The sequence below is a fragment of the Eptatretus burgeri genome, chromosome 1 (assembly GCF_056783735.1).
Source record: "Eptatretus burgeri isolate ZD-2024b chromosome 1, Ebu_testis_v1, whole genome shotgun sequence".
NCBI classification, from domain to species: domain Eukaryota; kingdom Metazoa; phylum Chordata; class Myxini; order Myxiniformes; family Myxinidae; genus Eptatretus; species Eptatretus burgeri.
Window position 1 is genome coordinate 138,982,963 of NC_140961.1, and position 14,102 is coordinate 138,997,064.

At 45.6% G+C, this 14,102-nt stretch overlaps 1 protein-coding gene across 6 annotated transcripts in view; it reads left to right on the forward strand.

The window, feature by feature from the left end:
- Positions 1-4,078: 4,078 nt before the first annotated feature.
- LOC147035597 (uncharacterized) overlaps positions 4,079-14,102 on the forward strand; it is a 203,559-nt gene continuing 193,535 nt past the window's right edge. For 5 of the 6 annotated variants that reach the window (XM_085844903.1, XM_085844912.1, XM_085844928.1 and 2 more), the window contains exon 1: positions 4,080-4,468. In XM_085844903.1, the coding sequence (XP_085701029.1) occupies positions 4,283-4,468 (186 nt within the window). In that variant the 5' untranslated portion in view covers positions 4,080-4,282. Of the gene's footprint in view, positions 4,469-14,102 lie in introns of all 6 variants that reach the window. The other variant, XM_085844919.1, reaches the window with a different exon arrangement.

Sequence of the window (14,102 nt, forward strand, 5' to 3'; positions counted from 1 at the left end):
TATACATATACAGTATATCACTCACACGTGCACACGCACACGCACACGCACACGCACACGCACACGCACACACACAAAAAACACACACACACTCTGGCTTTTAACATTGACTCCTCCACGTCACTTTATATTCATATTGTCTTCATTAATAATTTTTGTATTTTATTGATGATTGTGGAAATAAACTTGAACAACTGTGGCTCTGTATGACTTGGCACCACATGGTAAGATCCAAAATTCTGGTGACATAGATCCTCCTGTCCATAAACCACCTGGACTGGTCACGGACGCAACCGGGGGGATGGGAGGGGGTGTGGGGGTTATACCACATAATCAGCTCAGGATTAGTCATGAAGATTCTGCCGGTGTCTCAGATGTTGGAAGTACAACTAAGAATGAATGTTCCTGATGTGCCTCCACTGCGCAGATCTGAGCATAACAGAAAACCACCTGATCGCCGAGATCTGTAGGGGTGACGAGTTTTCTTTTTTCAGAGGGGGAGATGTCATAGATTGTCATTTCAGGTCCCCTGCACTGTAAGCCAAAGATCCTTCCTTCTATTACCCATAGTTCACTGGAATATTCAAGATGGATGCTGTATGGACAATTGTGTGTCTTAATAGTCGCAGAATCAACTATGGTAGGCCCACTAATAGCTGTGATCATAATTGACTGAGAGTTTAAAATTCTGTTGTTTTATGCGTCAAGTTTAGGTTTGCATCTCTGTTGTTACAGGTTGTCCTGCTCTTGATGAATAAAGCCTACGCTGTGTCTTCGACACTCCCTTGGGCTTATCTCAAACATACCAGCACATAGACAGTACAAAAAAAACAACAACACACAAAGGTCCGAGCGAGGGTTTGCAATCTCTGATTGCTCTTAATTGTTTCATGTGGATCTGAAATTATTGCACCGTTATCGCCAGTTCTGTTCTGCTCTTGCGTATGTCAGCGTGGCTGCCGGGTAGCGATCATTTCTTGTAAGCGTAGCTATGCCGCTGATGTTGTGCCCCTACACTGGTACTTATTTTGTCAACCTCAGGAGGATGACAGGCTGAGTCAACCCCACCTGATGTAAATTCAGCAGCCAACGGGGCTCAAACTCAGGACCCTAAGATCCTAAGCCAGCCACCCTAACCACGAGCGAATACCAGGCTTATCACCAGTTAAAGCTGGCAGACTTTGGCTACAGAATAAGGCGAGCTTGGAAGGAAGTTTGAATTTTGTGATGTTCATGGCATGAAAATTTCCTTGTTACATGCAGTCATATTTCAAAATAAGTACTCGGTGATGATGGTGATGTTTGCTGCAAGTATGTTTGGCACAGCCAGATGAACATCATCATTGAAGGTCATTTTATGGCTCTGACTTTTTCATTATTTTTTTTCAAAAAAAAAGGTTAATAAAACAACCATCAAGCCAGAAATCAAAACCAGAATAAAAAAACAAACAAATAAACCACAATATTAACTAGACGGGCACTCGGTAGAGAACATACCTCCATCCTGCAATGCGTCATCCACGAGAATGTATCAATTGGTTCGTGGGCGCCAGCAGTGACCACTATTTTCGTTGTGTCTGTGTGTCTGTCTGTCTGTTTGTGACTCTCTCCATAGCATAGCTTCGTGACGTTTGATGCGATCTTGTTGAAACTTGGACACAAGCTAGATATCATGGTCTAGTTGTGTCTTTTTGTATGAGGGACATCCCACGCCCCTTGGGGGCGGAGCCACGCCCACTTGAACTTTTTATTTATATATTTTTCTCGCAATTTCATTTCCTAGAAGCTGTGCATAATGTCCATAAGTACAACACATAAAAAAATCCGATTTGATTTGGTCAAGTTTGACGGAAGAGATAGGTTTTTATGAAAGGGCTTCCTCAAAAGCTTCCACGAACTCAATCGTACCTATCGTGGCATTGTTAGCAGCGTGAATGCTGCTCTAAGAACGCTCGGCGCTTCTTCTTCTTGTGAAGAACAAAATCTTTATATTCGGACTCGGCTCTTTTATATACATGATCCGGATCTCCTTAAATACTAAGCACTTGTACACATCCTCGCATTGAGGGTGCCTTTTGAGAGTGTCTATCATGAACTTTTAAATATATTCGGACATTTGCTTTTAAGTTTCGAAAAGTTCATGTTACTATTTAAAGATTATTCCATTTTATGTATTGTAAATTCGTAAATACATTATTTATTTGGTAAATACACTATATTTCGTAAATACACTATGACGGGTCTCGCTATTGGCTTAATCAAGGCACGTGACAAAATATCGGAAGTTGTTGTTTTTTTTACCTTCGCATTCTGCGAAAGGTTATGTTTTGGTCGGCGTGTATTTATTTATTTATTTATTTATTTATTTGTAATCTTGTGATTCGTATAACTCAAAAAGTATTAAACCGAATTGCATGAAATTTGGTGGGATGATTGGTTATTAGCCAGGAAGCATTCGATTAGATTTTGTGATCGTTCGGGTCAAAGGTCAAGGTCAAGGTCACGAAAAGGTCAAAATCATCTTTTTACGATAACACGGTCAATTTTTATTCAATTTGCGTGCAACTAACGCCAAAATGTTCAGAATTCAACGCCTCATCTTGTGATATGCAATATGACACAATGACGCCCATACTCTTGTTACCGGTTAGGGGTCAAAGGTCAGGGGGGTCACGACCTTGAAAAATATGCGGTTTTTGTCATAACGCGGTCAATTCTTGTCCGCTTTACATGAACCCAGCACCAAAATGTTCAGAATTTAATGCCCAATCTTGTGACACAATGACGTCATAACACGTCACTGGTTGGGATAAAATGTCGAGGGGGGGGGGTCACGCCCTTGAAAAATATGCGGTTTTCGGCATAACTCAGTCAATTCTTATTCGATTTGCATGAAACCAGCATCAAACGAGATTACCTTCTCTTGTTGAAACGTTGTATTCACCGAGCTTGCGAGTGAAGACTCGCCAAAACGATGTGAGTTGATTGTTGTTTAGTCCGTAGCCCCCGGAAGTCGGGGGGGGGGTCATGACATTATAGATATGTGGTTTGTGTCATAAGACCATTCATATGAAACCAGTTCCCCACACTCATACCAAGAACAAAAAAAGTAGTGGCGGCGAAGGTATGCGCTCTATGAGTACCTGTTCTAGTTTTGTTGTTTTTTTATAGCCGACAAAACCTTTCGGACGCTGCTCTTGGACACATTTGTCCTTGTTCAATAATGCCCGCGAACCATCGTCGCCTCCCGGCTTGTCCCAATACATTTTTGAGATATCATGCCATATATCGATTTTGGCCCTACGACTCTCAATGGTGAAGAATCACTTAAAAAATGAAACAATTCTCATATGCGGATCCGGATTCGGATCTTCACCAAAATCGAACCAGTTCGTCCTCGTCACACACCCAACCTGCCCACCAGGTTTCATCCGGATCCGTGCACAACTTTTTTTGAGATATCCTGCACACAGACAAGAAAAAACAATCAAACAAACAAACAGACAGACAGGGGTAAAAACATAACGTCCTTCCACCTTTGGTGGCGGAGGTAATATAATCAAACAAGTAAAAAGAACAATAAAAGTAAACAATAGGCCGGCCATAAATCAATTCGACAAAAAAACCCATCAAAATAATGTCAAATCAAAGTCCAAACCCCCTCCCCAGTGAGGAACTTCATCTCCGGGAACGAGGGGGGGAGGGAAAGCTGGGAAACACTCTCCTTACGCCAGATGCCGTTCCCCTTCCTCCCCGGCCCTGTGAATGGGCCGTCTAATGCCCGGGGGGCTCTCCGCCTCACAGGCTTTCTCGCGTCGTTCCGAAGGCTCATCGCTGAAGGGAGTGACGCGTTCACCTTTGGTGTTTGCGAGAAGCATCCTCGTCACAGGATTATCATCTGATTAAAAATGATTCTTCGGGTGTTTTTTGACCTTTAATATAAATCACACGCAGATTAAACGGCGCAGTCGTTTTAGTTTTTCTGAAATTCTCGTTCTGACAGACTTTGAACCAATACCTTTTAGATTTCCGCCATCGGATTGTATTGACTGGAGCGGTGTAACGGCGGCGGTTTCGTCGGTGGTGTACCGCCACAGCGCTCTTAATAGTCCCTTAAATCAAATCGTGATTGAAAACAAAATTGTATATTGCGGTGTTGGTGCGATGGCGAACGCGGCTGTTTTATCGGACGGACGTTCAAACTTCCGTGAAGTGACAGTTTACGGAAAAAAGACGATATAGCGCTTGGAAATCGTGGAGGACTGAAGTGATTGGCGCTACGATGGCGTTGCACGGCTCGGATGTTATTGTAATTGAGAGCTCCTCGGAGGAGGAACAGGTGGAAGGACGCGCTGAGATGGCGGCTCCCGACTCCAGAGATTCGGAACGACCCGCGGAAGCGGCACCTTCGGACCTCGAGGACCCGGGATACTCTCCCTGCGATACCGGCGCAGATTTATTCGCGAAGGTAAATTGGGATTGTTAGGCCACGAAGGCCTCTCTGCGCTTGCGGACGCTGTCCGTCGTTCGTGCGAACAGCTGTTTATCTCATCGTGGAGGGGCGGTAGTTTTGGATGAAATGATTGAAAAGAAGTTGTCGTGAAGTCGACGAACACGACCGTTTGGAAAATGCTTTTCTTGCTCTTCTTTTTCGTTGACCACGTACGTACTTTTGCCGTTCGCTCATCATTTAACGAGGATAGAGCACGGACAAACGACCGTAGGTTGGTAATAATCGCTCAGGTAACGATACCTTTTTACCTTCTCGCTGGTTCAGTGAGGAAATTATCAATATCCTATCTTGTACTGATGGGTGTCGGTGTTTCTCCTGCAATACTCCACCACTCCATGACTCCAAAACCATAAAACCTAGCAGCCTGAAACTTTGCATGCATACGAAGAAAACTCCAAGGAAGTACAAGAATGAAAATTGGGTGTTTGGGTTAATTAAACACCCCCCTTTTGTAGATAATTAACTGCCTTATTTAATTACATCCTTTATCAGGCGCATCCTCGGTCGACTCTCTCTCTGGGGTCTTGAGTTTCCTGGGTAACCTCGCTGGGGTCTGAAGCCGCCATGTTTTTTGGCCTGCTCAACCTCACCTTGACTTGGAATAGGCCGCAACGATTTCTTAACGATAAAGTTTTTATTTTTTTTTCCTTTTACTTTCCTCAATCATGTTATCGAATGCCTGTCGTAGTGATGAATCGCTGCGTACATTGCATTGCTTATAAATGCTCGGAGACGTTAAGTAACTCAGGAGAATTTTTAGGGGCGTTCCCGAAGAGGTTTGTTTTTTTACAGCGCGTACGCTGTATACAATTGCACCGAGTTTGAAATGTCCCCGGTGTCTACCACACTCTGGTGTCCCCTGTCCCCCCCCCCCCCCCCACGTGCCTCAAGACGGCCAATGATGGTCGTCCGGTAGATGCAGTGCATAACCTAGACGGCAATAGCGAGAATTGACGGAAATACCCGAGTATTTCAATGGAAATTTGTGAAACTAATGTGTTATATATGTGAATACCATTTAATTTATTGTTGCTTGATGGGAAAAAAAATGCGCCCCTCTCATTTACGAACGAACGAAAGACGTCATTTCTGCCTGCCATCGCATTTCGCGCCGAAAGACGTCATTTCCGCCCACCATCGCATTTCGCACCGATCGCCGAATGCTGAAAGCTAATTTCTTCCTATGCTATCATTCTTTTGCGGCCTCCTGCCACGCTGTATCGAACAATTTCATTCCTTCTGTTATATATATATGCTTATCACAATAATAACAAGATTTTTACATTTCAAATATTAAGTACGCTTTTTTAAAATTGTTTTTCAACTGAAAAAGCATAAATTTCATATTTTAACATGAGTGTACTCATTTGCTTCACCACACGTGCTGTATTGAAGGATTTCACTTGTTTAATTTTATATTTTACAGAATGAGTATTGTGAAAAAACATTGTCAGATCTGAAATCACGATGAAAAACTCCGATAGGACATGTATAAATGAAATTTCAGTACTTTTGCGTGTCAGGGGACCTTTAAGAGACGGGGCCCACACACAGACCCACACCCAAAATAAACGGACCCCGTCGGGTCTTTATTGAAGGCTTCCAGCTCGAGGAAAGGTGAGCTGGAGGCCAGAGCCTGTGCTTGGACCTGTCCGCCTCATGCGGTCTTCGACGATCCGGCTCAGTGGCGGGACTCAAACCCGCAGCTTTCACGTGGCGTCAAGGACGAAGGCACTAGGAGTGGAGCGGCAGACGCCAGCACGATCCGGATGGCAAAAACAAGCAAGGAGGCGGTAAGGCAGGCGAAGCAAGTGATTATCCTTGGGCTCCGACGCCAACACGAACACCCACACTCCAAAGGGAGCCTGGTCTTTTTATCCACTCCGTGAGCTGGGCGGAGCATCGGTGTCGGACGCTCTGTCCGCACTTGGTTGGACAGGGATCAGGTTTGTTAATGGGCTGTGCGCTCCAACTGAACAGCAAGGGCAGCCTGGTAAAGTGCTAGTTCAGTGGAGGAGTTGTGAATGGGAATGGCAGGGTGGTTGGTTTATTGGATCTAAGGATTTAAAGACCTGACTATAAAACAACTTCACAGCGCACGTATATTTAATTACCCATTAAACAAGGGATGGGACCCCAACTAGAAACACATACTTACCGATATAACTGATCTATAAGGACTCTGGCTGTTGTGTGCAATGGGTTCCAGATTCGTAACAGTATTGTGAAAGTCGATTGTATAAAAAGGGGAAGTAAGACAGTGTAAAATAAAATTGTGCATTTTCAGCGAGCGAGTCACTGCACGACGATGCGAGTCGGGCAAGAACTTTGTTCAAGTCGATCAATATATTCAGGAACAGTTCGAATACTTTTTTTGCCATGAATGACCAGGGCTTGGAAATGACCAATCAAGCAGCTTGTAGAGCGCTCGCCAATTGGCTTAAGCCCTCAATAGTGGGGCAGATAATAGCAATTTTTGAGAGGAATCGTGCAAATGATGCAAGCGTCAAATTTGGCACATTTGTTCTCCAGGGGATTCTAATCAAATCTGCTTGATTGGCCATTTGAAAATCCAAATTTTGAAAAATTTGAAAAAAAAAAAAGAAAACTTCAAAAGAGTCAAGATCACGAATCAATGATGGATGCTGGCTGAGATTGGTGAATGTTTCAGAAACTTCATCAAAGACGTTCCAAGTCTGCCATGCAGTTTTCTTCCCTTTACCGCGGAAGGCAGACACGACGTCACATCCAGTGAATGCATGGAAGTCTGGGATCCCTCTTGCTTTCTCAGGCCCTATTGCAGAAACTACCTCATGGACTGGAATCCATCGCACATTGGCTCTTTGGCCAAAGGCAATCCACATGTTCTCAAGACCTAGTTTCTGCAAGGATGGCAGTACAGATATTGCTATGACTAGTACGTCCGTGTCATTAGCCTTAATGATAATGGACTTGCTACCGTTCATCGTTGCATCCCTGGCGTGTACAAATATTCGAGTGTCTGCTTCTTCATGACAACATGGAGACACAGCATCCAGTGACTTCCTTGTGTTACGAATTTGGGAATTCGATTGCACACAACATACAGGTTCCATTAGTCAGCTATGCCGATAAGTGCTTGTTCCCAAGATAGCTCACCTTTCATTGTTTAAATGTTCAGAAATCGATTTAATAGTTAGGGAACGAACAATGGAGACATCCCTCCCCCTCTTCTGCGAAGAGGAAGAACCCTGCCGGCCCGTGACTCGTGATGTCAACAACTCCCTCCCACCCGCGGTTGAGCGGGGAGGGGGGGGGATGGATCACGAGGGCATGTCACGCCGGGCGTGGAGGAGGGGGGGGGCGGAGAAGGATAAGAGGGGATCTTTCTTTTGTTCAGGAATAGAGTTGGAGTGGGCAGAGTTGGAAGGGCAGAGTTGGAGAAGGGAGTTGAGGGGAGTCGTTCAGCCGTCGGGTCCTGGTTGGCTTGCGTTAGGTTTGAGGCTTTCGGAAGCTTTTTGCTTCGGCTGGCTCAGTGAGCTTCGGCTGAGGCCTGACTCAGGAGGAGGCTTTTTTGGAGGCTCTGGGCTTTGACGGTTCCGTGAGCTTCAGCTTCTGCTTGGCTCGGGAGAGCTTTTTGCTTCAAGCTGCCCTGTTTGGAAGGAAGTTAAGCTGGTCGCTCGGCTCGAGCTGCGAGTGGTTGCTTCTTCTTCTTGGTTCGTGGAGCTCTTTGTTCTCCATTTTGGTTCCCGGCTTGGTGTGACTCATCGACCTCTTCGTGCAGGTGGTTCCTCGGGGAAGCGACGCATTGACGGGAAGGTTCGGCGCCTCGTCTCACCAGCACGTGTTGAGAAGCGCGGGAGGTGGTTCCTCGGGGAAGCGACGCATCGACTGGAAGGGACTGCGCGATAATACCCCGCTCGGTTATCCCAAAAGGAAGCGAGCAGCTTAAGCGGCTCGTTTCCAAGCGGTCCCGTTGAGGTACAATCTCTCGGTAACCTACCTGCGCGAATAATTAGGTAAATCGAAGATTTGGCGATCGGACCCTGTAGCGCGGGTCGAGTGCGGACAAGGTTGTGGTGGGATTAAAAACCCACCCGTGACTGGTTTCTAGCGTTGTTCCAGAAAGTCACGACTGGATTGTCCGTTCAGTGGGCAAAGCGACCGCTATTGGTTCGATGCGGTCGTTCGCACGCCGGCGGGCGGGAAGTCTACAACACTTGTATCATAATTTGCACGATTTTTCTACTATCGACAACACTACAAGCTAGCACTCAAACAACGGTTAAGGAATGGGTGGCTTGGCAAGCGATTGGCAATCGCTGATCAGTCATATAAACACCGTGCATATGGAGACTCCCGGAATGTAAAGCAATGTCCGAATTGGACAAAGGAACGCGTTCTGTTTTTTTTTTAATTTTTTAATTTTTTTTTAATCTTTTTGATTGTTTTTAATTATTTTTATTTTTTTCAAATCAGTCTGAACTGAGGTGCTGAGGTGAATTAAGAAGTTGAAATTTTGAAATTTGTCTCGATTAAGAGATTCTCGAGGTTATGGCACGTGCAAAAATGAAACAACTCTACGCATGCTGGTGTCTCCCGCTGTTTATAAGTGTCGCAATGTATCCAGTGATTTATAGATATGATGGAGAAAAGTTGAGGGCGGCGGGGGAGGACAAAAAAACCGTTGCAGCCTGTTCCAAGTCGAGGCTTTGTTGAGCAGGCCAAAAAAACAATGGTGAATTTAGACCCCAGAGAGGTGACCAAGATGAGCCTTGATAAAGGATAATTAAATAAGGCAATTAATTTTCTTCGAAAGGGATGTTTAAGTTAACCCAAGCACCCAGTTTTCATTCTTGCACTACCTTGGTGTTCCTTGAGTATGCTTGCAAGGTTTCGTGGTTTTGGAGTTATGGAGGAGATGGAAGGACTGACACACACTGACATTAGTATAGAAGATGGGAGGCTGTTACCTCTGCCACCAAAGGTAAAGGAGGTTATGTTTTCACCCCCTATGTTTGTGTACAGGATATCTCAAAAAGTTGTGGATGGATCAGGATGAAATTTTGTGGATAGGTTGGGTCTGTACCAAGGACTAACTCATTTGATTTTGGTGAAGATCCAGATATGGATCTGAATGTGATTTTTTTTTTTTTTTTTTTTCAGTGATTCTTCACCATTGAGAGATGGGGCAAAACCGATATATATATATATATATATATATATATATATATATATATATATATATATATATATATATATATATATATATATATACACACACACACACACACACACACACACACACACACACACACACACACACACACACACACACACACACACACACACACACACACACACACACACACACACACACACACACACACACACACACACACACACACACACACACACACACACACACACACACACACACACACACACACACACACACACACACACACACATCACGATATCTTAAAAAAAAGTTGTGGACTGATTCAGATGAAACTTGGTGGACAGGTTGGGGTTGTGACAAAGTATTGATTCGATTTTGGTGAAGATTCAAATTCAGATCTGGATATAAGGGTTATTTAATCTTCAAACGGATTCTTCACCATTATGCCTGGTGTTGGCCTCATGGTTTGGGTGGTGGGCTTTGGATCCTCGGGTCCGAAGTTCAAATCCTGCTCAGCTATTGAATTAATACCAGGTGGGGTTAACTCTGCCTGTCATCCTTCCGAGGTCGGCAAAATGAGTGCCAGCTTGTTGGTGTCCTGTGTCGGAGTGGCAACCTGTCCAGGATTGTGCCCAATAGCCAAGGAGACTGCTTAAGCAGTACCAATGCTCTGCACAGAGTATGGTCCCGATCTCCTCCTCCTCTCCTCCTTCACCATTGAGAGATTAGGCCAAAAACCATATACAGCATGATATTTCATAAAATGTATTGGGTCTGATATGTTCTCGTGGATCAAGTATTATATGGCGGAGGTATGCGCTCTAACGAGTGCCCTTCTAGTTCAATTACCATATCTGAGGCAAAATCCATTTTTCCTAATTTTCTTTGCGATTTAATTCTGGATTTTGACATCATTTAGGTCGTGAGTTGTGATCGAATATGGAATCAAATTTTGAATTTCAGCTTTTAAGAAACGTATACAATACATTATTCAATCTTTCCATTAGCCAATCAAATTGCACTAACCATCACACAGCCAATCAGAGTTTTAGTCCCAATTTCATCTCCTCTCACTGTTAAGCCTGGAGTTCCCCAAGGCAGTATTCTGGGCCCAGTCCTTTTTGTGCTTTGTCCCACCCCCACCATCCCCCCCTTCCCATCTCAGGTTTATTCAGGGCTCATGATCCACTATCAAACCCCTTTCTGGTGAAACAACTTAAATCCAGGATCACTGCTCACCTTCACTAATTTGTTCCTCTCCCCCACTCCCCCTTTTTTTTTTTTTTTTTTTTTTTTTTTTTTTTTTTGTATACCTTGGTCGAGGCTCGTATGAGAGCTAACACACAACTCACAGCAAGGAGGCATGAGACAAGAGGGGCGGGAGTGGAAGGGACAAAACATTGGGGAACAGACACAGGTGAACTGTGGAAGGGAGAGGGATGGGGATGGGACGGGGAACATGGCGAGGGGAAGATGGACATTAAAGGGACTTTCAGGAAGGAAAGCAGGAGAATTGAAGGAAGTGGGCTTGGGTGGATTATCGGGGGTAGAAAAGATCGAGGATTTGGATGGGGAAGATAAGAGGTGGTGGTGAACAGCTGTTTTGAAAGCCTGAAGGGAAGAATGGGAAAGAATAGAGTGAGGAAGTTTATTCCAAAGGCGGGAAAAAAGAGGAATGAAAGAGTGAAGATGAGCAGTGATTCGTGATTTTGGTAGTTTTACCAGAAGGGGGTTGTTGGCGGACCTTGAGCGCCCTGTGGAAATGTGGTTGGGACAAATCGCAGAGAGAGCAGGGGGGGCAAGGCTGGAGAGGAGTCGGTAGAAGACAGAAAGACCACCGACCAACCTGCGGTGATTGAGTGAGAGGCCCAAAGACTCAGCTTCATTGCGGGAGATGCCAATGATCTTAAAAGCCCTGGTTTCGACAGCGTGAAGTCGAGAAAGGTGGGAGGCAGGAGCACCAGCCCAGAGGGGAGAGCAGTACTCCATCAGGCTACGGACAACAGCTTTGTAAGTGGTCAGGAGCCCAAGAGGGCCGAGGAAGGACTTTGCACGACGGAGGAGTCCCAGTCGGCGAGTGGCTTTTGAGGCAAGGGTGGAAATGTGACTGTCTCAGGAAAGGTCATGGCAGATAGTGAGACCCAGAAGCTTGAAAGAAAAGACTTCTTCCAGAGGATTGTTGAGAAAGTGGATGGGGGGGTTTTGTAAACGGTCCTTTCGAAGAGACATAGTGAGAGTGTGAGATTTGTCTGGATTGAAAGACATGTTCCACGTGTTGGACCAGTTTGTGATTTTATCCAGATCTGCAGTGAGCGAAGAAGCTGCTGCTTGCCGGTCTGAGGGATGACAGATGGTACGGCAGAGGGTTGAGTCATCGGCAAAGAGAAATAGAGGATTTTCCAGAGTCCGAGAGATCATTGATGAAAACCAGAAAAAAGAACAGGGCCCAGAACGCTACCTTGAGGAACTCAGCCTGCACAGGAAGAGGGGATGAAAGAACTCCATTTAGGGCCACACGTTGACTGCGACAGGAGAGGAAGTCTGCGAGCCATGAGTGGAGATGGCCTTGAATACCATGGGAAGAGAGTTTGGTGAGTAGGGCAGGGTGCCAGACTGTGTCAAAAGCACGTGATATGTCCAGGGATACGGCTCCGGATTTCCTGTCTGGCATTGAGGACCTCCATCCATTGATGGGAGAGCAGTAGCAGCATATCTAGGGTAGAGTGACCTGGTCTGAAACCACAAATTGATGATTGGAAATCAAGCCATTGGAGAAGAGGAAGGATTTCATGTCTGAAGCGATGATGGATTCCATAACCTTGCTGATGATTGGGAGAAGGCTGATTGGTCTATAGTTACAGGGATCTGTTTTTGCACCTTTTTTATGCAGGGCAGTGATGTTAGCAGATTTCCAAGCACATGGCAGATGACCTTGGGAAAATGAGAGGGTGAATAGAACAGAGAGAGGGTGAGCAAGAGCAGAAGAGCAGGCTTTGAGGACACGTGGGCTGATGCCGTCTGGACCGGTTGCAGAATCTGACTCGAGGTTTGAAAGCAAGCTCTCCACCTTGTCAGGAGAAAAGGATACAGAGTCCAGGGACAGTTGGGTGCGACTGGGTAAAGTGGGTAGAGATAGTGATGGGTTTGGGACACAAGATTTAGCTGCAAACACCGAGTTTAGACATTCAGCTTTATCACGTGTGGAATCAGCAGTGCGGCCATTTGAGGTAAGGGAGGGGATGGACGGACCACATACACCAGAAACAGATTTGATTAAACGCCACCAGGATTTTGAGGAGAGAGAGGTTTGAGAGTTCAGACTTGAGATGAGAAAGATGTTGTTTTCTGGCTCTCCTGAGGGTAGCTACACACTTGTTCCGAGCTTTGTGGAAAGAACTGAGATTGCCCTCAGTTGGGTTTGCTTTCCATGAGGCAAAGGCAAGTTGTTTCAGGACAACTGCCTCGCCACAAGCTTCAGTAAACCAAGGGCGGGAGGAAGGGTAAGACAACTGAACACGAGAGGGGATAAATCTGTGCATGAGGGAGAGCAAGTTTCTTTGGAAGAATTCCCAGGATGAGTTGATGTTTGAGAAAGTAGTGATAGGGAGACCAGTCTGTAAGTTTGATGGCTGCTCGGAGACCCTGCCAGTCGGCTTGAGTGAAATGCCAGACTCGACGGCGGTGAGGTGGTTCTCTGATAACAGCCAGAGAGATGTCCACTTTAATAAGGACGTGGTCAGAAGAACCAATTGGAGCGAAGGAAGAGCAGCAGATATTGTCAGGGAAATTTGTCAAAATCAGATCCAGAAGAGATGGAGTACCATTGGTTGAGATCCGGGTCGGGAAGTTGACCGATTGAGTCAGTCCCAATGAGTCACAGAAAGCTTTTTGCTGATGTCCCATGGCAGGTGAGAGAGGTACCCACACCTAGCCAACTGGCGTGATGACAATTGAAGTCGCCACATAAGAGGAAGAGAGAGTTTGGATGAGAAGATAGAAGATGGTCCATGTTTTCGGAGAGTGAGGTGTAGATGGAGTCATCACTGTTCGGTGGACGGTACAGTACACATATAAACATGAGGTGGGAGTGGAGGGGAAGCCGAAGCCAGAGGTATTCCTGGGGGTGTGGGGGAGTGAGAGCAGTGCAGGGAGAGTGAGGAATAGAGTCTTTGATGAAGAGAGCAACACACTCCACCAGGACGAGGCTCAGGTCTGTCATACCGTAAGAGGGAGTAACCAGGGAGAGATACTTGGGAGTCAGACACGTCTTGGGAGAGGAAAGTTTCTGTTAGGCAGATAATGTCTGGTTTGTCAGTGGCAACCTGCATGGAAAGATCTGAAAGGTTTGAGCGAAGGCCCCGGATATTTGGGGTCCACACTTTTAATGAAGAGGTAGGGAGGAGGCTTTTGGTGCAGGAGGTGGAGGGC